General features: G+C 38.3%; 2 protein-coding genes across 2 annotated transcripts; one reads left to right on the forward strand and one right to left on the reverse strand.

The window, feature by feature from the left end:
• Positions 1-1891: 1891 nt before the first annotated feature.
• Positions 1892-11982, forward strand: LOC118744456 (transcriptional coactivator yorkie). Its single transcript, XM_036477486.1, has 7 exons — positions 1892-2935; positions 6663-6745; positions 6798-6944; positions 10084-10190; positions 10242-10410; positions 11600-11664; positions 11719-11982. Exons 1-7 carry the CDS (start codon positions 2148-2150, stop codon positions 11818-11820), a joined length of 1461 nt encoding a protein of 486 aa, XP_036333379.1. The 5' UTR covers positions 1892-2147; the 3' UTR covers positions 11821-11982.
• A 95-nt stretch (positions 11983-12077) lies between these two features.
• Positions 12078-13136, reverse strand: LOC118744457. The gene has a single exon (XM_036477487.1). It carries the CDS (start codon positions 13051-13053, stop codon positions 12094-12096), a length of 960 nt encoding a protein of 319 aa, XP_036333380.1. The 5' UTR covers positions 13054-13136; the 3' UTR covers positions 12078-12093.
• Positions 13137-23476: the final 10340 nt, after the last annotated feature.

Genomic DNA, 23476 nt, shown 5'->3' on the forward strand with positions numbered 1-23476 from the left:
ATCTTAATTTTATGTGAAGTAATGAAAAATTGTTTCGCTTCATGTTTTCACAGAACATAAATTGCCCCCCAGGGTTGTAAAATGATTGATTCAGTAGGATCTGCATTCTCTCTTCTTTTCAAAGTTTGGATTATTTGTTTGTATAAAAAAAACTCATTCCTGAGTGGCTTAAATTAATTTAAAACAACCAAACTGTAATGTGTTATTGAATAGTAGAGTTCCATTCAGTAAAGAATATGAATGTAACAGAAGCATTCACAATCATCGTGATTATAAATGTTGGTTGAATGAAAACGCTTATTATCATTCAGTACTACACCGAAAAAATTCATATAACTTGACACTAGAACAAAATCTTGATAGTAAAAAATACTCATGATGCAATAGTTGCGTTCCTTATCTCCCAGAAATAGTCAGAAAATTGTAGCGCATGTTAGTAACAGGGGCGCGCCTTCTCTTTTCATCCAATCAAAAAACTAAGGCAAAAGAGAAGGCAAGCCCCTGTTACTCACTTTCGCTACAACTATAACGAGTTATCCATTCTTATTATCTATGTTCTTTGGTAATACTTCATCATGGAAAATAGCCCTTTTGCTTCTGCTTTGGTACTACTGCTACAATTTACTACCTATGACCAAAAGTGTGTTAGCAGTTCGCGCTTCCATTCCGCAGGGCCTGGGTTCAAGCCCTGGTCAAAGCAACATCGCAAAAAATATAGCAAAAAGGTTTTTTCTTAACAGCGATCGCCCCTCTGCAGTCAATGGCAAACAACTGATTGTATTTCTGCCTTAAAAAACAGCTTCTTATAAAAATACAATCGCCGTTCGGAGTCGGCGTTAAACTGGTAGTCTCTCCCTTTGTGTGACAACATTAATACTAGGTTCACATATAAGTAGATTATCCTCATTTTCGAGCTTAACTTCCTAATCTGTAATTAGAAAAAGAGATTAGCCATATAAAATTCCTCCCTTGTTAATCTGTAATTAGAAAATAATCTCAGATTTAACCGATAACTTTTCGGTGTCCATCCTAGTTTTATCGATTGTTTTTGCGAAGAAGAGGAGAAATGGCAAATGTAAAAGTAAACAAAAATGGACGCTAGCAAGGAAAGGAGGGTTTTAAAGGTATTTTTTTTAATAAAATGTTAAGTTAAAATATATTTATATTGCTTAATATAGCAGAAAAACTTGATCACGGTTGCACAGAGAAGAAATATAACTTTTCCTTGAGATGTGAGAATAACAAGCACATCAAATTTGACGGCTAATAATCTGAGATTTGCCTGTGTAAACGGGGTGATTAAAAAACGAGCTTTGATTGAGATAATATTGATATGTGAACATAGTTTAAAGCGCACGTCACAAATCGGCATGAATTCAAAAATGGTCCCGTTTATGCATAATTCGCGAATTTATGAAATTAAGTCTTTTGAAAATGTGGCAGCGCACCAGCGAGAAACCAACAGGTAGGGTTGTATTTTTTTCTGTTTTAAATTTGCAAAAGCCGTTGGTACCAGGAAATGGTCCATGTTATATTTAAATTGGCTTTAATGTATTTGAATTTCTTCTCTTTGAATTTACTTTATATTTCAACAAATCCACGTAACTTTTCCAATGTTTTAACCTTTATCTAAAAAAAATCATAACCCTAGTAAACAACTGTTTGTGAAACGTAGCGTTACCGGACTTGCACCCCACGATTTCATGAAATCATATGGAAATTCATGGGTGTATAGTTGAATTCATGAAATTGTGTTAATGCAGCCAATCATAACCCATATTCGTGAAATGATTTTATGAAATTGCCTACGCTTAAACGTGTAAAAATCAAATTATATTGTGAACATAGGTTTAGACTTCTGCAACAGGAAGTCAAGATCGTACGTAGTTTGCTTTTATATTAGTGATGGTAACCCTGTATTCTCATAAAAGTTGTGTCTTAATTTTTTTTGTTGAAAGTTACACGAAATTAATCGAATTTATGAAGAAAATTGGGAAAAGGAGTATTATTTATCTGTCAAGTACTGCAAAAAAGCCTTAAGAAACTCAAATTCTTCAGTTTGGTAGATAATTACTTGCTCTTTTACGATGGCAGCCTAAGGTTGGAATAAGCCATACAACCGCCATTTTAAGATTCTCTATTGGTATATGCACAACACAGAACGAATAATTACCAGTGGATATTTTAGTAACATGTCTTTAAGTAAAACAGTGGGTGGCCTTAATAAAGGCAATGCAAAAGAAAAAGAACGATCTACAGGAAAAGAGTCGAACAACTTGGTTGTTCGCATAGATCAAGATTCAGATAATAATCTGCAAGCCCTATTTGATAGCGTTTTAAATCCAGGAGAATCAAAACGTCCACTACAAGTGCCTTTTCGTATGCGTCAACTACCAGAATCGTTTTTCAAGCCACCTGCAACGACGTCGAGGTCACCATCTGTAGCACATTCACGCGCTAATAGCGCTGATTCTGCTTATGACACTGGCTCGCAGCCCAATGTTAGCCAAGGAAATATTTCCACGAGCTCTATAGCCGCAGTTCCGGCTACAATAACACAGCCACAAGTAGCAGCAAATAGACTGGCTATTTCTCATTCGCGTGCGCATAGTAGCCCAGCTTCACTTCAACAAACATATAATGTACATATAGGTAACGTAATGGAAGCAGGTGCATGCTTGCAGGATGGCATTGGACCTGTCTATACATCAAACGCCTTACAATTTCCTCCAGGCGTTAATGCTGGGTCGGGAGTCCGAATGGATCAAGTCGACCAGTCAGTGACTAAAGATGGATCGAATGCAATTCAGACATTTCATATGAAACAACGTTCATATGATGTTGTCAGTACTATACAGTTACAAAATGAACTAGGACCATTGCCTCCGGGATGGGAGCAAGCAAAAACTAATGATGGTCAGATTTATTATTTAAAGTAAGTAAATTTATAAATCAATAGTTAATAAAGCACTGCAAATATACCAGCAGAAATACTCTTCACATGTGTATATGAGTAAATATATTTTAGAGTACTTAAAAAGATAGGAACAAAAAAAAGAACATCATAAATTTGAGGAACTGAGCAATGTTACTCTACAGTGCTCTGCAACATAAAACACATTCAGTAGTATTTGAAAACTTCATAGGAAGTATAGGAATACTCATGATAAAAAAATAGAAGGTAGTTTCATTTATAGACATTCGTTGTTGTTGCCGACCACTTGACTTTTAATAAGTTTATGACATTTAACTGAAATCATGCTACCAGATTCACTAGCAGCAACATTTTTTTCTTGAAAAAGTAAAAAAAAAATTGAAGTTTGTGACGTTGGATGAAAATATTCAAAGAAAAGTCTTGCGCGTTTTCAAACTGAAAGAATTCGATACACCTGTGCAAAGGTTCGAAAATAAAGTTTTTTGCTTTACCGATCTAATGCAGTTTGCTGAAAAATTGCTGCCACAAAATATGTTTAAACCTCTAACCGGTGTACCGTTATACGTGGAAGAGGGTGTAGATCGAGTTAAAATGATGCCCTGCAACTTGTAATGGTACCAATTTTGGATTCTCGCAATTTTCTGATAAAGATATTACAAAAATACACATACATAAATATAAGCACGAAACAACAAGAACGACAAGAAGTATCCACATAAGATGAAAACTACTGCAGTTTCATTTTAGAAAATGTTTGTTTTTAGAAAAATGCATAAGTAAAACAGTTTGGGTACGGTTCGGATATTTGTACAATGCTTTTGGGTTATCGTGTCCAAACACGTGACCCGAATCAAAAAAATTTAACATATGCGTCTAACCAAAGGACTAAGATTTAATTTTAAAGAAAGGTTTTGGGTTAAACTATGCACTTTTTTTGTAAATTTGGATGTCGATTTTGCGCAAATATACTGCGGTTGGCGTAACCGGATCTGGACTGATGAGCTTATTTTTTCTACCGCGGCCGAAGGCCACCAACGCGGAAAAGAGTCCTGCTGATGGCCTAACACGTGTTTAAGTTTTCTTTGCGAAAATACTAATTTTATCCCATTTTGAAATGGGCCCCCGAGTGCCCGTAGAAGGGGCAGGGGGACGAATGATGAATTTTCTTAAAGTAGTGTATACTGAGTAAAGTATACTGAGCTCTTTTTAATGAGTTTTAGGTGACACACACCTTCCTCCTCCGCTCCCCACCGAAAAATCATTTTACACGCACAACATTAAACCCTCTGATGTATTGTTTGATTGCTATCAATGTGGCAAGGTAGATCATAATTTTGTACAATTTATGAAACTTCAAAAACTTATTTTTTGTCAAAAATTTTCGAAATGAAACTACCTTCTTTTTTGTATCATGCTTGGGTAGAACCGCTGAGAGTCGCTTTTAAAATTCTTGACGTTTTCAAACAGTTTGATTTTTAAATTTACTCACAAACTCACACACACATTTTCATTTTCAATCTCAAGCAACAACAATTTCGAACAATTTCATTTTTTTATTTTCACTTTTATATGATTTTAAAATGTTGGCAAACTTCAAAAAAAAAATCATGGCCGACAAATTGAGAGAACGGTTCTACCTTACTATATTTTTATCATGCTTGCTACTTCCCATTTAGAGTCTTAAATGAGTCTTTACGGAGTCCTATTTCGGAGGCTTTACACTCATAATTAGCTCATTTAAGAGTCCGATATGAGGATGTTTCCCTTCCTCCGAAGGTCGACTTATATGAGCTTAAATTCATACATCAAATGAGCCTGAATATGAGTCATATTGGAATCTAATTGGCATCTTATGCGGCTCATTTTGGACTCTTCTTTTTTTTAACAATTTATGGCCTCATATACATATTAATAATTTCAGACCCTTTTTTGAGGCTCTTATCGGCCTCATAAATTACTACATTCCAGCTCTTATTTTAGGTTGTTCTTTGAGTCTTATTGAACGCACTATATTTGCAAAGATATTCAGCAGAAATTTTTTTTAAATAACATATGTATGTACATACTTACATTTTTTGTTTTCTAATTATTTTCAATCTCTGTATAAACATATTTAGATATAAATTTCTCATCTTTTTTGTTTTTATATTGGCGATTCATATAAATGTAAACAATTTTTTTTTTTAACTCATTTCTTACCTACCTAGGACTCCTTTCGGACTCATATATTGTGAATGCTCAGAATATGTTTGCGGGGTTTCTTATGTATGAGCGCCTGGTATTGGGAAATGAAAGTATCGTATTAGTCCACTTTCTTTATAAAAATATGCTGTTGGCTTCAATATTTGGAGCGCCCTACATTGTTTCTCCATGTTTGCTATTTAACATAAGAGTCAGCTCTAACATTAGCATTATGTAGCATTAAACGAAAACTTCCAAAAATACTCAAGTACTTGTGAAGGAACATCTTTTTTGTGTAAGTTTAACAGCATGGTACTGCTGATTTATGTCTCCCTTTTTCGAAACATATTGTGTGAAGCAAACTGAATTCCGATGCATACCTTTATAATTAACACATCGCATATACATAGCTACATATACAGTATCGGTCATATCTATAGCTCGCCATTTCGAAGTGATATTGTGTGCAACTTATGTTTATTTGTTTATTTTTGAGAATTTTCAATTAAAATACAGTTCATTCTCAGACAAACCCCATATAAACCCAAGTGTAACAATTTGTAGAAAACCACAAAAAAGTGCAACAAATTTTCACCTAAATTTCAAACTTTTTTCTCGGAAGTGTAAGAATTTTTTTGAGTACACAGTTTTTTAGCCCCTTCAATTTTAGTATGATAATGTGCAAGTTTCAAGTGGCTAAAAGTTACCGTTGATTTTTTAGAATTTTTTTCGCCAAAGGTGTTGAGGATTTCTTCCATATACAAATAAATTGAGTTTATTCATTATATGGAAGCCAATGCGACAAAAAAAATTCAAAAAAATTAACGGTAATTCGTAGCCACTTGAAATTTGCACGTTATCAGACTAAAATTGCAGTGGCTAAAAAACTGTGTACTCAAAAAAATTCCAACACTTCCGAGAAAAAAGTTTGAAACTTAGGTGAAAATTTGTTGCACTTTTTTGAAGTTTTCTACAAATTGTTAAACTTGGGTTTATATGGGGTTTGTTAGAGAAAGAACTGTATTTTAATTGAAAATTCTTAAAAATAAATAAATAAACAAAAGTGGCAAACAATATCACTTTGAAATGGCGTGCTATAGATATGACCGATACTGTATAGTACATATATATTTTAGATTCAATTGTCTTTGATTCACTATCATATAGAATAGTAGGCACAGAGTGGGTAGATGCGTTCATAATTCATTTGCAGGGTAAAAAGTAAATATTTAAAACTTTAATCTAAGAATAGAAATTATAGTAATTACTAAAATTGTTTTGGTATTAAAATTATGAGACACCGCAAAATACAATTATTAATTTGAAAAGAAACATACATACATCATAATCATGATAAATTACTTATTAAATACATAGATAACGTACAAAAGGTTAAACGTCTTAAGTAGAGTGAAAGTAGTTTTCATTAGAAAATAGTGCCTTGCCGTTGTCGCGCTTATTGGACAATACTACCTACTGCTTATTTATTTGGCTTTTTAATAGAAAAAAGTGTGTTGTTAATTTAGTCTTTTTTTTATATTTGTAGCCACACAACAAAAACGACGCAGTGGGAAGATCCAAGGATCCAATTAAAACAGCAGTTATTTCAAGAAGGACTTCCACATAGTGGTAAGTAAAAATTATTATTAATTTTTAAGCAAATAATAACATAAAATTTTAGTAAATTTGAAAAATAAAGAATCTGTCAATTTGGCTGAAAACTTGGGACCACTCCCGGAGGGATGGGAGCAAGCATACACAGAATCTGGAGACGTATACTTTATAAACCATGTAAACCGAACAACGTCTTGGAATGATCCCCGAATACGTAAGTAATTAATCAAATAAATATAGTCATGTGAAAACTGTTTGTTACACAACATTTTGACCAGTTTGGATTATTTTCCTTTTTTTTTTTGTAAATGCAGCTCATTATCTAACAAAAACTATATACCGCAGCGGTCAAAATAATAGCAGTAAAATCAAAAAGATATTGTTTGTAACTCCTGTTTATTTATTTATTTTTAATGATTTCCATTTAAAATATAGTTCGATCCAAAATGTATTTAACAAAGTGTGATTGAATTTGATATTGCTCTCAGAGGAAGCATCCTATACAGTCAAATTGAAAAAAAAAAAAAATTATGAATTTTGAGTCGTTTGTTTATATTTTTTGACGTTATAGTACCTTAAATGATAGCCGCACTTTGTTATCAATCACACCTTGTCTAATACTCCTTGGTTCGATCTATAATAGAAACCACAGAAATAAAAAGTTAAAAAATGCACAAAGTTAACATAAAATTAATCAAATGTTCATCAAAATTTAAAACTTTTTATACAGTGTTTAGAAAATTGCGAGAATGTAGTTTTAAGTCACTAAAAATTACCGTTGATTTTTTAGAATTGATTTGTCGAGGGTGTTCAGCATTTTCGTTTATATAATACTTGTAGAAAAACTCGAGCAAAGTTCAAAAGGTCAGCGTATATCAAATAAACTCTAAAACTTGTGGAACGCGTATGTGTAACTCGAAGTGACTTCGAGTAGCTTGTGGAATAAACCTAGTGTATGAACAAAATCTATTTTTATAAAATTCTAAATAAGATGTTTGAAATTTTGGGAAGTTTGATTAATGTTTGTGAACTTTGTGTAGTTTTTGAAATTTTTATTTCTGTGGTTTTTGTTATATATCGAACTACATATCATAAAAAAGACGTAACAGCATCGTAACTCAAATGGAAAAAGTCGTGACTAAATTTTTTTATTTTTTTCATTAAATCATGGAGTTGTTTGTAATTCGATGAAATCGATCATATCAATCAAAAACTTAATTTTGAATTTTTTTTGAATTAGTTACGCCTTTTTGAATTTCAGCAACGATGTTTGTTACGTCCTTTTGCATTTCAGGTGACGATATATTTTAAATTACAATTATTGGAAATAAATAACTAAACAGGAGTTGCAAACAATATCAATTTTTACAAAAACTTTTTATTAAGAACTTTTTCTATGTTTGCAGTTTTATAGCTCGTTAAATTCTAGCTCAATAAAGTGCAAGTTTCAGGTGGCTGAGTGTTCGCATTGATTTTTGATAATTTGTTTTTTCTTCCATACAAAGTATGTTCAAATTTTTATTGTTTTTTTTTTGTATGGAAGAAAATAACACCACCGGCAAAAAAAAATCGAAAATCAGCGCGAATTCTTAGCCACTTGAAGCTTGCACGTTATTACGCTAGAATTTAGTGGGATAGGGATTTCTGTAATTTGAAGTTTTGTACCATATTTGATGGGAATATTTTTTGAGCTTTAGATGCATATTTTTCAATTTATATACAGTGCCGAACAGAAGTATTGGCACAGTGAATTTTTCGCAATATATGCAAAGTTCTTTATTCTAATTTATTTTCGATAATTTTTTGTAAAAATATTGTTCATTCTACACCAGAAAACATAATAATAAAATCTATAAACTTTGTGCAAAACTCAGGAAAATTCATTAAATTTGCACACTTATTTGCAACTTTTTATTCAGATTTTTCAGAAAAATTCTAAGTATGCAGTTTTATAGTCCATTCAAATTTAGAACAACAAAGTGCAAGTTTGAAGTCGCTAGAAAATCGCATTGATTTTTGGAATTTTTTTTTCACGCAAGTTCTTCCATACAAAGTAATTCGACAATTATTTTTTGTATGGAGAAAATGAGCAACACCTTCCACTAAAAAAATTGCCAAAAATCAACGCGATTTTCTAGCAACTTTAAACTTGCACTTTGTTACTACTTGAATGGGCTATTAAACTGCATACTTTGAATTTTTTTTTTTAATCTGAATAAAAAGTTGCAAATTAGTGTGGAAATTTAAAGAATTTTCCTGAGTTTTGCACAAAGTTTAGAGATTTTATTATTACGTTTTCTGGTGTAAAATGAACTATATTTTTATAAAAAATTATCGAAAATAAATTACAGTAAAAAACTTTGCATATATGGCGAAAAATTCACTGTGCCAATACTTTTGTTCGTGTTGTACCCTATTGATAAACAAACAATTATATTCGGTAAAATAAATCATTTTTGACATTTAGTTCGACAAATTACCTCAACACTTAAATTGTTTGACAGCACTTGCGGGCTATACTGTGTTGCAAGCAAAATACAAATTCTAGCACAAGAAAATTGGAATACACTACAGAAAAATTATTTTTAACCAGATAAGCTGATAACTAGGCAAGCGTGAACAACGTCTATGTATCTATTTCCGAAATCGATTTGCGCTCTTTCAGTTGCAATCACAACTTACAACTTTTTTTTCTGAATCATATTTCCAAAAAGTGACAAAAATATCTGTGTTCTAACGAGAAATTCAAATTTCCCCTTCTCGATTTGATAGCGAATTGCGTGGAAATATTGTCCCGTCTGACAGTGCTATTACTATGAATTGTGTTTTTTTTTACTAACCTTAATTAGGCATGGCTGGAAGAGTTCGTTTTTATTAAGTGCTTATCACAGGGTCCGCAATAATAAGTTGAATAATATAAATTAACAATCAACCATATATTTTGATTTTACATTGTAGATTAATAGTAATGATTCTCTATTGAGTTTAGTTATTTGGGTGTTCTTTTTTCCCTAAATATAATGATTTTTCACATTTTATTGTTTTGTGGTTTAAGAGGGTTCTTCGGAGAATGCAACTTTGGTAACCGGTATGGTCTTTTTTTGAGTTTTATTAATAATTATTATTGAGTGAACAAAATAAAACTCAATACACTAATTACTTTGATTATTTCCTCTCTTTGAAATTGTGTATACGCATTAAATTAGTTGCAAATCATTGTGTGAAAAAGCGGTTTCAAAAAGTTCTGCCATTTTGAAACGATAACAAACGTTGGAAGGCTTTTCAGAAGCTCTTCAGCACATCTAATTCATTATTAACTTATGTACATACGTACTTATACAATTTTATTGCAGCCGATTTTTTACAAAAACCAGTAAAATCACAAAAACCGGGTCCATCATGGCTGAACATTCAACAAATTGATAAGGAGCAGGACTATTTTAAACAAAGTTCCGAACAGGTTCGTACCGATTTCAATACGATCAAACATGTATTAACCATAATTTTTCAGAGTTCTTTGACTAGACAAAATGGAAGTCTTCAAATGGACCCATTTTTGTCCGGAGACAATCACGCACGGCAAGAATCAAGTGATAGTGGTTTGAGCTTGTCTTCAAATACGTTTTCCGCTACGACAGACCTTATGCCGAACATTGATGATAGTATGGATTGCATAAGTGGTAATGCAATCTTTAAAATTATCAGTTTAAAAGCTTAACAAACTTAGCATGCACTATTCTTACGTATATTAGACTTTATTACAAAGAAAGTTTAATTATGTTGATTTGAAACACTGGTCCACTTTTTCCCTGTATGTATATATATACAGTATCGGTCATATCTATAGCACGCCATTTCAAAGTGATATTGTAGGCCATTTAGGCGTTTATTTATTTATTTTCAAGAATTTTCAACTGGCACTGGAAGGAAAAACTATCAAGAAAAAAAATTGCCAAAACTCAACGCTTTATTATACTAAAAGTAAATTTGTTTAGAGTCTAATTAAAAAGTTTGCTATTTAGGTGAAACCTTGTAGATTTTTTTTTAAGTTTTCTTCAAAGTTTGATCCAAACCCAGAGAATTCGGAATACTGGTTTGCCGAAGTCAACATCAGTATGAGCTGTTATAAGTTTCGTGCACCTGTGGTGGCTGTATTTGCAAGCACTGCACGCTATTTGCTGGTGTTCGTTCATCCCCCGTTTTTAATGTGAGGAGGTTTTAAGTCACAAAAACAGCATCGTTTGCCAATCTCTGATACCAATTGTATGAATTGATCAAATTTTGATTGCGTTTTTCCACAAAGCTAAAATTTTAAAATATTGCCTTTTTTATTATTATGAGCGATATGTATAGTTGATAACTTATTCTCACGAATGATGTACATATGTATGTACAGATCGAAAATGCATTGCAATAAGGGCTACAACATCGCTATGACGTCTCCTCTGTTTCCATTACATAATACCTTGGCTTTTTTTTAATACTCCTAAAGATCGGGTATTTAAACCCTTCTGTAACATTTTATATATTTTTTGCTCAATACATGTCGCTATGGTTTATTACATATATTTACAGACATCATAGAAAAGTATATTGAGGGAGGAGGGAGGGAGGAGAGAGGGCTTATTTTAACTTCTTTTTAGTTTTTGAGAGCTTCAATCTTAACTGCTATCTCTTATATTAATACGTTTTCTTTACAAAATTTTCAAATCGGCTTTTGCAAACATATTCAATAAAAAGTACTCGCAAAATAAAATGTGCCTCTTTAGATATTAGTGATTTAATTTTTTTTGTAATGCATGTTTAGTGTCTAAAACTGTAAAACATTTCATAAGTAATGCCCAAAATAACATTTTTTATGTATTTTAGAATCAGGTAGCCTTAATGCTTTAAGTGGTATCGATTGCCCGGATAATCTCGTGTCGTCATTACAGGTATTTTTACCTAGCCATTCCAAAATAAAATAAAAATTAAACTTTTCATTTCAGCTCGAGGACAACATATGTAATGAAATGTTCAGCGACGTGCATAGCATGTTGAATGCATCTGCAACGAAGCCTGATACTTTGGACTGGTATAAGATAAATTAAACTTCATAAGAGCATGAATTAGATTTGTATAACAAAGTATCAAATGTTTCGTCCTTTTTGGTTAAACAATTTTTATCAACATAATTTCAGCCGTAAACAACTGATGTTAAACATTAAGATTAGTTTGAAAATAAATATAACTTTATAACAAAACTCGAGAAATAACTGTCGTACAATCATTGACAAAGGGTGGGGAAACTATCTATTGAAACTTATTTATGTCTTTAATTTTAAAACTTTGAATGATTTGAGTCATATTAATGCTTAGTGAAATTATTTATTAATTCGAACTGGTTCGCATAAATCTGAAAAATTAACATTTAAAAACTGGTTTATACTCGATACAGATAACATTTTCATCTGACCGTGGAATAACACGTCTGTTATGATTTTTTCAGCATAAATGGCTTGGGAACCGTCCATTGTCCGGAGCTTGTGTGCAATAACTTTTCCGAAGCTAGAGAAATGGTCTTCCATAGTGCTATTATGTCCCTTGCACGTCAACGAACACAGTTTTTCCAAGTCTATCGTGGGTGTTTCGATTTTAAAAATTCTCTTGGCAGGTTCAGCTTCCTTTGATATTTGAGAAGATGTAGATGAAGAACGCTTTCGACTACTTTTAGTTTCCGTAAGGAAAGATGTTTCCTTTTCACACTCATATACTTTATCTTTTACATTTTTTTCGTGGGGAATTAAATCGTTGATTTTATGGTAGACTTCGTCGCTGTACTCAGTATAACATTCCTCTATGGTTTGTTCTTCTAACAATTCATTCTGAGATAGTGACTTTGAAGTTCTCTCCCCCTCGCCTATATTATCTGCCAAGTTCCTGGGCAATTTACATTCTTGCTCCAGTATGCTGGTATCAAGTTCTTCGGTATTTGATACACCGTTTCCACTGCTTCGCTTTGCCTTTCTCTCCAAGTTTTCTTCGTCTTTTAGAAACATTAAAGATTCGAAGTATCTACGCTTAGGACAGTATGGTTCCTCTTTAACCCCTTTACTTTTGGATTCAATAATCTTTTTCAATTGTTGACGAAACGCGCATCTCAGATTATTAATTTTTTGCTTTGTTCTCTCAATATTATAGTGTTCCCCATGCTTTGCTGCCACTTCAATTAATTTCAAGTAGGCCTCTTGACGCTTTGTGCGATTTTTGAAATTAGTACAATCAGCTTTCCAAAGACAAGGATTATTTTTGTACTCCTCTATAAAATCATCAATAAAATCCATTTTACGCAAATTAAACTAAATACTAAACAATTATGTATACAAAGCATACGACTACGGCGATTTCGATAACAACAATCGACTTTGAGCTTAAATGGGCTTTGTTTCTTTTCTTTTCTACAAAGAACGTAATAGGCTGTTTTTGCTTACGCGTAAAAGCACATTTAGCGCATTTAGCTCTAAATGCTACCCTAAATGTACATTTATCCATACAAAATTCGTCACCTAAATGCAACTAAATGCAACTCCATTTTTGCATTAAGAATCTAAATGCTAAAAGCAACCCTGTGATCTTCCAAAATTTCCACGATTCGAACATGGTTTAAAGAGAAAAAGTGGCAACATTGCTTTTTCGAGTATACAGTTGCTAGCTACGTTTCAGTGATCGCCGATCGACATTTCTTTTATTTTGCATTACATATTTGGATAAAGAAAAGTTAAGCAAATTCAACATCGATTTGATGCTGATAGAAATCTGGATCAATTTGTGATCAACTCGGTTCGTTTTGTTTCCTAATTAAGTGAGAAAATTTTAATTGACAGCACCGACAAATGAATATATACACAAACAAATTTTCGGTTATGGTTAAAACAATACAAGTTTTTGTATTGAATTTTTGGTTTAAAATTTATTTTTTCCTTTTCAGTAGGGTTTTTGCACATTATCTCCTGCGTGAGAATTGATCGTAATATATACGCATCTAAATAAGAGACTGGAACACGGCTGTTTGTCAAAAGCATACGATTTCGAACTCGCGTAAATGTACATTTGCTAAATGCTATAGCATGAACGCTCTTCGAAAACATATGTTCGAAAGTGCTAAATGTTGCATTTTTAATGCAGCAAAAACGCTGCATAAATCTATAAGAAGAGGCAACACGTTATAATTGTAACGAGTGGAAACATCAGGAGCGTATAGATTTACGTTCTTTGTTTTCTGGTGTCGGTGTTATGCAGAAATTTTGTTTGGCAAACTGCGTGCAATTGTTGTTGCAGCAAACTCGGAGAGAGCGAGTTTGGCGACTCTCACAGCAAACTAATTTTGTTTGGTCAAACTGTAGCAAATTCGGTGTTGTCATATACAAAAATTTTAGACAATTGTTGCTATACACAAAAATTGCCGTGATACCGAAAGCCAGAGAACTGAATTTATGCTGTAGGAGCTTCAAAGATTAGGGCACAGTTAATTGCCTATACGATATCATAAAAAATATATTAATTGTGCGCGTTATGTACATCTGGAATTCTCATTTCGTGTTGGCAATAGCCATGAAAACCATAATGAACGTGCAACCCTGTGCCAAACTCGACATAACCACCTCCGAGCAAACTAAGCAGCCGACATTTAATTTGGCAAACAAAAGTTTGTCTGCATAACAAGGACCTAGCATATAATTATCAGGAAGAAGAAGAATGGGAAAATTGAGAGAAGGAGGTCAGACTGCAACTGGGTATTCACGCTGATGACGTAACAATACCGACGGTGAATAACCCGAAAATTCTCGGAGTTACCTACGACAGTCTGCTCCCCTTCTCGGCGCATACAACCGCAATTGTCAATAAAGTACAGAGCCGCAACAATGTCCTCAAGTCGCTGGCCCGCAGCACTTGGGGCAAAGATAAAGAAACGTTGGTGGCAACATACAAGGCAATTGGCCGACCGGTTCTAAACTATGCAGCGCCCGTGTGGTCGCCGGGACTAGCAGGACGCAGTGGATGAAGCTACAGACATGCCGAAACACGGTACTACGAACAGCGACCGGATGCCTCCTAATGACGCCCCAACACCACCTACATGACGAGGCCCAGATACTCCCATTCAAAGAGCATAATATAATGCTCTGCAAGCAGTTCCTTGTGGGGAGCCACAGACGTGGCCATCCCAGTAGACAGCTGCTTGCAGAAGAGCCCTCGCCAAGGCACGTCAGGAGGCATCTCTACGAACTAACGGACGAAGTCCAGAGGTTCATTAAACAACCTCTGGACCCGTCATCATACCGACAGGCCCTGAGCGGCATTCACAGGGAATCAGTCTCTTTCACTAATATATTCATACGTGTCCAATTATCTCAATCACCCCTGCCAGCCAAAAGTTGTGAAAAATCTGGTGAAACCGCGGGTTTCATACACTTCAAAACTGGCGAAAAATCTGGTCAATTTTGGATGGGCGGTATCCAGATTTTTACCAGTTTCCCCCTGTACGTGTGAGCCTTGCATCACTGTCGCACTCATTCAGATACTTCGTAAGGAAAACATATAGCTGCACTCATCTAGCATTGCCCACTTCAGCCGGCGCAGGGTTGCATTTTCTTCTCAGCGAATTCAAAATAACCTTAGAAACTTCAAATAAAAAATCCTAAAATTTTTTGATTTTTATTTTGCAAAATTTATTTTCAAAATGCATTTGGTAATCGATTTACCCTTCTTTTGGTATAAGATAGATAATTAATAGAGGTATGCAATGTGACCAAGAGATCTATTGTGCCCTAGAGATTGGCCAGTATTGGCCCAGGTACCTCTCCCGTCTTCTCGCGACAGCCTCGCATTCGCTAAGCAGGTGCACAGGAGTCTGCTCAGTCACATAGCATAAACGACATAGGTGACCTCTTAGTCTACAGTGACCCGTCAGAAAACCTGTTATTATCCTTAACTTTTCTTTGGAGAGATTGATAATTGCCCTGCACCTCGTACAGTTGTAACCTCTCAGTAGGTGTTTTGCTTGACGTAGACCTGTAGCGTTACGCCAGTGTTGGTTCCTTAGCCTGTTCCTTTCTTTGCTGAGCTCTTTCTTGATTATGCTAGGTCCAATCGCTAGGAAGGGCTCAGGGCCTATAGGCGACGAGGCTGCCGCAATTCTAGCTAGTCGGTTCGCTTCCTCGTTGCCCGCAACTCCTATGTGACCTGGTACCCAAGTTAATTGGATGTCGTTGTACTCCGCCAGGCAGTTGAGCCTATCAATGCAATGTACGCAAGAACCAAGGATGACTTGACCTCATATGATGAGAGGGCCTTGAGTGCTGCCTGGCTATCGCTCAATAATAAATCTCTCATTACGGTAATTCCTACGTAGGTTAATTTCTGCACACAGACTGATGGCATAGACCTCCGCTTGGAAGATAATCGGGTATGCCCCATGGGTACCGAGAGCTGTAGCCTTGGCCCGTAGACGCCAGCCCCAATGCCTTCCGGAGTCTTCGAGCCGTCTGTGTACCATTGCAACGAGCTCGGTTGGATATGCCTCTCCATGAGAGAGGTGCTTCAAGTCGACTTGGTGCAAAGCTCTATTTTGAAATTCCTGTCAAAATTTACCACCTTAGGCCTATCATCTCTGGGGAGCAAAAAAATGGAATTTGGGAGCTTAGCTTGTCTCTGTTCCTTAATGATAGAGGTTTCGCCTCTGCCAAAGCCTTCTCTCGCGAAATTTAGTAGAGTTCGCTTTCCAACCTGTTCTATGGTAAGATGCAGCGGCTCGAGCTCGAGAATCACCTCCAGCGCTGCCGTCGGACATGTGCGCATTGCCCCCGTGATGCATACATATGCCAGACGTTGAAGCGTGATAAGGGATTGCCTCACCGTGGTGAGGGTTGTTCTCGAGATCCAAGCCACTGCTCCATAGGTGACTATTGGTCTAACTATCATGGTATACATCCACAGAAGTTTAGCGTATAGTGTTAATCCCAGGTACTTAATTTCGGTGGCGACGTTGATGGCGATCCCATTCAAAGAAATGTTCCTCATGCCTGGAAGTGCTCTTCTTTTAGAAAAGGGACAGTAACCGTTTTAGAGGGGTTGATACTGAGGCACATATCCACGCACCAGCCTCTTGATAGGTTTAGTCCCCTTTGCACTATATCACAGAGAGTGCTCACGAACGTCCCTCTTGCGATAATCACAATGTCATCCGCATAGCCTTGGCAGCGGATGCCATTGTCGGCGAAAATCCGTAGGAGTTCGTCCACAACTAAGCTCCATAGGTGAGGGGATAAAACTCCTCCCTGCGGGCAAACTTTTATAGTTTTTAGCTGTACCACGATGTCCCCGATGTCGGTTTCAGCGCTGCTTGAATTAAGTAGCCTGGCTATCCACCTGCGGATCGTTGCCTGCCCATTGCATTTTCCAAGTGCCCGGTCGATAGACACTAACATGAGAGGTGTTGTCAAACGCCCCCTCGATGTGAATGAAGGCACAAAGTAGTGTCTGCCCACACTCAAAGGCATCTTGTACTACCGAAGACAAGGCTTACAGTGCGGTGTCCATAGACCTGCCCACTCTGTAGGCATGTTGGTCAGGGTGTAAAGGCGCCTGTTTAAGAGTGAAGTTCCTGATTTCATGGTCGATAACCTTCTCCATCGCCTTAAGCAGAAAGGAGGTAAGACTTATCGGCCTGAAGCGCTTAGCGAGAGAATAATTCCCAGTCCAGTGGCATCCGGGAAATGGGCGAAAAGCAGGGCAAGTGCCCTTTCCTCTTCGTTGCCTGAGTATGTAGGTATCTGTATGGTCCCTTGCTAAGGCCTTGTGCAGCCTAGCGGCTGTAACGCTTAGCCTTCCTGATTTCTTTACTGTAGTTAGTTAGACTGGCTGAATATTCAGCCCAGCATCCTGTGCGCTTTGCTCTGTTGAATAGTTTGCGTACCTCCTTTCTGAGCAGCGATATCTTCCGAGACCACCAGTTGGGCTGCACCTTCTTCTTTTGGTTTTGTCTCCGGGAAGCTAGAGTGAAAGGCATCCACAATAGCGCCATTTAACTAATTGACGGTGCTCTCTAGCTCATACAGCCGGTGTACCTACTCCTGGACTTAATTTCATTCAGGTTTGGCTCTATAGTCTCATTGTACTTTGCCCAGTCGGGTTTCCTGCGGTTCCTGTTTGCCTGCCTTGTTTTGACTTCTACTCCTAGTGCAAATTGGATAATTCTATGGTCTGACATTGAGGGCTCCGACGAGACTCCCCCCTGTGTGACCAGAGGATTAGCCAATCTGTTGCTAAGCGTGATGTCTGGTACCTCCTCCCTAGCCCTCGTTACAAATATCGGTATTTGGCCAACATTGTGGAGGCTTAGTTCCTCACTTAAAATATACTCTAGGAGACACTCACCTCTACGGTTCGTATCCGTGCTGCCCCACTCAACATTGTAGGCATTTCACATCGCACCCCATGAAGAGGTGCAGCCGTCTCCTTCTGCAAAACTCCACTAGCTGCTGTACCTCTTGAGGAGGGGCATAGTTGCTGCCCCCGGAAAGTAGGCCGCGGCAAACACCACCTCTACGCTTCTACAGATTATCGAAAGCGTCGTCTGCACTACGAAAAAGTCCTGTGTTAGAAACTCTGTAATGCAAAAGTAATCAATGTTCTTCTTAAGCACTACACATGCTCTGGGCCTCTCGCAGGAGAGGTCCCAAATTATCTTGCTGTTGTTTTGGTTGAGGCCCCTAACCTGGCCTCTGTAGGTCCACTGCTCTTGGATCAGTAGAATGCCCAGGTCATCCGTGGCGAACCTGCTGGAGATGACCGCCGAAGCAGCCACCGCATGATGCAGGTTGACCTGGGCTACTGCCCCGCGTAATCATAGCTGGTGCTCGTCGAGATCGGAGAGCTGTAGTTCGCTCTCGCTTCTCTTGTCGAGCTCAAGCCGCCTGATGTCGATGCCTGATAGCAGTTCCTGCGTGGAGGGCACGTCTTCCGCTGACATGGTGGTGGTGGCTGGCTCAGACGTGCTTGCGGGAGCTGGTGTCTGTATGAGGGGTGGCTGTTCCGCCGGTAAGCTCGAGGTCGACTCGGTCATTAGGGCAGCGGAGGAGCCGGAAACAGCGTCGATTTGGATCTCCTGCGACTCAGATACCTTGCTACCTGTCGCCTTTTGTCGCCACGGTCTCACCGTAACGAAACTGAACCTATAATTTAGATTAAAGCCAGCCCTATTGATGCTGACGAACGACTCTTCATTTATGCCCAGAAATTGCTTGAGCCCGTTGTTCTCCACGGAGCTGGACACTACTTTCCACGCATGTGGATGCCCTCATTCTGCGCTTTTAGTAGCCCCAACGCAACCTCCGCCGACTTGTCGGCGCTCCTTGGCAGGAACACCGTGATGTTATGCACTGGAAGGATGTCATGTCCCCTCTTCGTGCACACCTCGGGTCTCTTCAAGCACTCAACTGCCGGTGCTTTCTCCACCAGCCAGGCTGCTGTTCTCTCGTCCCTGCAGTCGACCAGAAGCATACCGGACCTAAAGTACACAGAACGCCAGCGGGTGCGACCATCCTTTAAAAAAACCTCGGCATCTTGGAGTCTGGTTAGGTCTTCCGACCTCAGGGCAGCAGGGTAATCACAGGGCAGCACCGCTACCCGAATGCCTTTGAGGGCTTCCGAATAGCTGGGCGGCTGAGTGGTACCCCCTGCGCCTGTCCTTGCTCGATCGGCCCAGCCAGGCTCCTAAACCATGAATTCTAAGGGCGGGGGCAGCTCCCGCTACCGTTTGGTGCCCGGTGGCTCTGGCGGAGTGATCTGGTTGCTCCCTCTTTTGTTAGAGCCTGTGGGTTCCCCGCTTCTCTGCTTTTCAGCGGGCGCAGGCCTGTGCTGCTGTTGTCGCTGTGGCCGCATCTCTGTTTTGCAGCAGGCGCGGGTAAGTGTGCCTGTTTGTTGGCCCCGCTCCTTCACCTATCGGCAGGTGCGGGTGTGTCGCCTTTTCTGTTGCTCTCACGTCCCCCATTCTCTATATCCATTCTGAACCCCGCCATAGCTCTGGCTTCAACTGGGGGCTTACCCTGGTCGAGGTACCGGAGGTACCATTTAACCCCGCAACCGCTCAAGCCCTCGCGAAGCCGGTCGTCTAGTGACCCCGGCTGACCTGCCCGCGGCATCGGAGGAGGTTTGGCCCTGCGGTACTTCTTATTCATCCGCTTCTGCTACCCGGAGTCGTCGGATGATGCTGAGGGCCTATGGATTCTCCCCTTCTCCTCCCGGTGACCGCTGTTGGAGCGGCGCCGGTTCTTGGAGCGCTGCCGGCTCTTTGAACGGTGACTACCATCGGTGCGGTGGCTGCTGTCTGACCTTGCTGTTTCTCTGTACCTGGAAAGAGAACTGCCGGACCGGTGTTGCGGCCGATCTAGTCAGGCAGGTAAATTGTGCTGTTCTGTCCAATCACTGTTTTTAAACGTACCTGTTTTATTCTGGCCCATGCTACGTAGCGCATCTGCACTGGTTCCTGGCTGTCCATCGTCCCTTGCGTGTTCAATGAACAGCGCTGCTTCCTCGGCGGTTAGCTGGTCCAGGAAACTCCCCCTCCGCACAACACTCCTTGGGCCTTCTAGCGTGATGCTGTTCCTTGGCTCTCTAGTGCTTCTATTGTGCGTGTTGCTGTTGTACCCACCGCCTTTGAAGCCGCGGGTGTTGTTACTGTACGTGCTGTTGTTGTTGCTGTAGTATTTTGGTTGCTGTTTTTTGTCATCATCTTTTTCGTACGACCGCCTCTTCGACGAGGCGTGCTCAGAGGTCTAAATATCCGTAGGGGATCTCAAAAATCCGCCGCGCCAGCGCCCCTTGTCGCGGTAAGGCCACCGTTACTCCCCGATGCGGCCCGGTGTCGGAAAGGCGCCGTTATAATACAGCCGGTTTATACCCTCCGGGCTGCAAACCGTCCAACCGCTTAACACCCTGGATTAGGAGGTGGCAGTTCTTGGTCACTGTTATCCAGCAGCCCAAGTCTAGAGAGAACGTAGCGCGGAGGACTGCACACCCGCGTTATCTCAAACCAGAAGAGGGCTGGCTGGTGATGCAGCTAAGCCCCCGCACCAACGACAAGGTGCCTGCCCTAGCGATGTAATCGATTTACCCTTCTTTTGTTATATATTAACAGTTGCAAATCATTTACATTGGTTCACGAAAATTCAGTTTTATTACAATTATGCAAAATTTTACTTTTTGACTTGATTAGTTTCAAGACAGTAAATCGGACAATGATTTGACGTATGCAAACAATAATTTTGACGCCGTGTGCAAGAAAGAAGAGAAATTCATAACCAAAGAACAATAATAACACAAGAGACGCCGATGTGTCTCTTTGTCTCATCTTTATTACTTTTTAGTTTTTAGCTTAAATAGCTCGCGTGAAATGCGTATTATAATACAACGTTCACGCCCGACATTTTGCTCAAAAGGAATTGTCTTAACTATTGTCAGAACGCCTACGCCCCCGAGACAGTTATCCGCGTTTTTGACAAATACGTATTTCTTTATTGTCTTGACAGCATTGTCTAATTTAAACGCGCCGTAAAGTTAAACTGTTTCCAGTCAGATGTCATATATGAAATAATGACATCTTAGTTGCGAAAATTGTCGTGTTTATGGCCTTGCTTGATGATACATTCTTCAAGGTATAATATGTTTTTCCCAGCATTGACATTACGATTCTAATTCCGTTCGCCGCCGTTCACTTCAGCCATAGGGAAACACTCTCCACAGCAGCACACACAGCAAATGTCCTGCAAGCAACTTACTGACAGCCCGAATCGCAATAAATCTCCTTAGACGCACAAAGATTTTAAAATTCAACTGCAACGGACTTCATAGTAATATCGACGTAATAACCGTCTGTATGGGTCGGTATGGAATATTAATAGCTGCGATCCAAGAGACGAAGTTGCACGGCAATTCAACACTGTTGAATTTCGCCGGATACAATGCACACCGTTGATATGGCGAGCGAGATCATCACGCAGCACACCGTGCAGTATCGTCTCATCGAAGCAGACATCGACCGCAGTGATATCATCCTAAAATGTCACGGTATTGAGATTTGAAATTTCTTTCGGTCGCACCTTCCGTACGGAATCAGCTGTTTGTACTCGTATATATGTATGTACATACAGTGACGAGCAAAACTGTAACATGGTTTAACACTTTTTGTTTCAGCCACCGCTATATTTCCAAGTTCTAACGACTTTCATCCTTTTGTTGAATATTCTTGTTGGTACATCCCTACTCCCTCTCTCATAATGATTTGAAGTCAATACAACAACAATAAAAAAACCAGCAGACCAAAATGTAAATTAAGGCAGATGTAACAGTTTTGCACTCACTCTCAGTTTTGCATTTGACAGTTATCTTTTACTTAGTTGGAAGTCAGATGACTTTTTTCTATATTGTAATTTATTGAAGAAGTGATCACCAGTAAATAACATAGTTAATCAGGGACCATAAATGTAAATAATAGATTTACTGCGGAAAGGCGGAACCGCACGAAAAGTGGCCAAAATTTTGGAATTTGCTACTTAAAAATGTTAATGTTAAATATAGCCTAAAGTGCTCCCAAGGACAGAGGAAGTCTGTTAAAAAATATTACGGTACGATATCTTGTGAACTTAGAAGCAAGTAGCGATGCAGCCACTATTACAGAAGCGCTTAAGGTATTAAACTTTAATGCAAATCAATAGACAGCGAGGCGAAGAATTGCCAAATTGAGCGCAAAGGCAACCTAAAGAAGGAAAAAGCAAATTTGATCATAATACATGTGCGAGTGTGGCAGCATCGCACGAAAACCGAACCGTTGCAATGCAATAAAAAACATATTTTTAAGATTCAATTGAAGGTTATTTGGTCTGACAAGACTAAATTAATCGCTTTCAATCAGATGGCCGGGCATGGTATTGGATCAAAGACCCAAATTAAGCCTAAGCGCATCATGTACGGCAAACTGTGAATCACAGTGGTAGGATCTTAATTGTTTGGGGTTGTATTTCAAAAATTTTGTTGGTCCGTTAGTACGCATTATGCGTAAGGAACAGCATCTGTTCATATTTCAACAAAATTTGCAAGATGTAGTCGAAAAATTAGAGTTTCTGCTGAAAAATCACCCAAAACATACTGCATATGTTCGCAAAGACTGGATACAAAAGAAAAAATTTGCTAATTTGATTTGACCTCCACAAACCGCGGACATGAATCTCATCGAGAATTTGCGAAATCAACTAAAAGCACAGCTAATAAGTATCAAAGTCCGTAAAATCGAGTACATGAGCTGTGAAAGCAAACTAAGGATATACCTCCAGAATTTTTACAAAGATACAAATAAGGTATGCCAAATCACATCCAGGAACTGAAACAGGCAAAAGAGTACTGAACATTGTGTTAGTAGTTCTTTTTTTTCGTGAAAATTGTTAAAAAGCTCTTAAAAATATATGAGTGCAAAATGTAACATCTGCCTTAATTTACATTTTTGTCTGCTGTTTTTTTATTGTTGTTGTATTGACTTCAAATATTTATGAGAGAGGGAGTAGGGATGTACCAAGAAGAATATACAGCAAAAGTATGAAAGTCGTTAGAACTTGGAAATATAGTGGTGGCTGAAACAAAAAGTGTTAAACCATGTTACAGTTTTGCTCGTCACTGTATGTAAAACATGCAGTGCTGCCGCTTTGGAAATTTTTT

Source organism: Rhagoletis pomonella, unplaced genomic scaffold (genome assembly GCF_013731165.1).
Source record: "Rhagoletis pomonella isolate Grant_MI unplaced genomic scaffold, Rhpom_1.0 Rhpom_scaffold_00008, whole genome shotgun sequence".
Taxonomy (NCBI): domain Eukaryota; kingdom Metazoa; phylum Arthropoda; class Insecta; order Diptera; family Tephritidae; genus Rhagoletis; species Rhagoletis pomonella.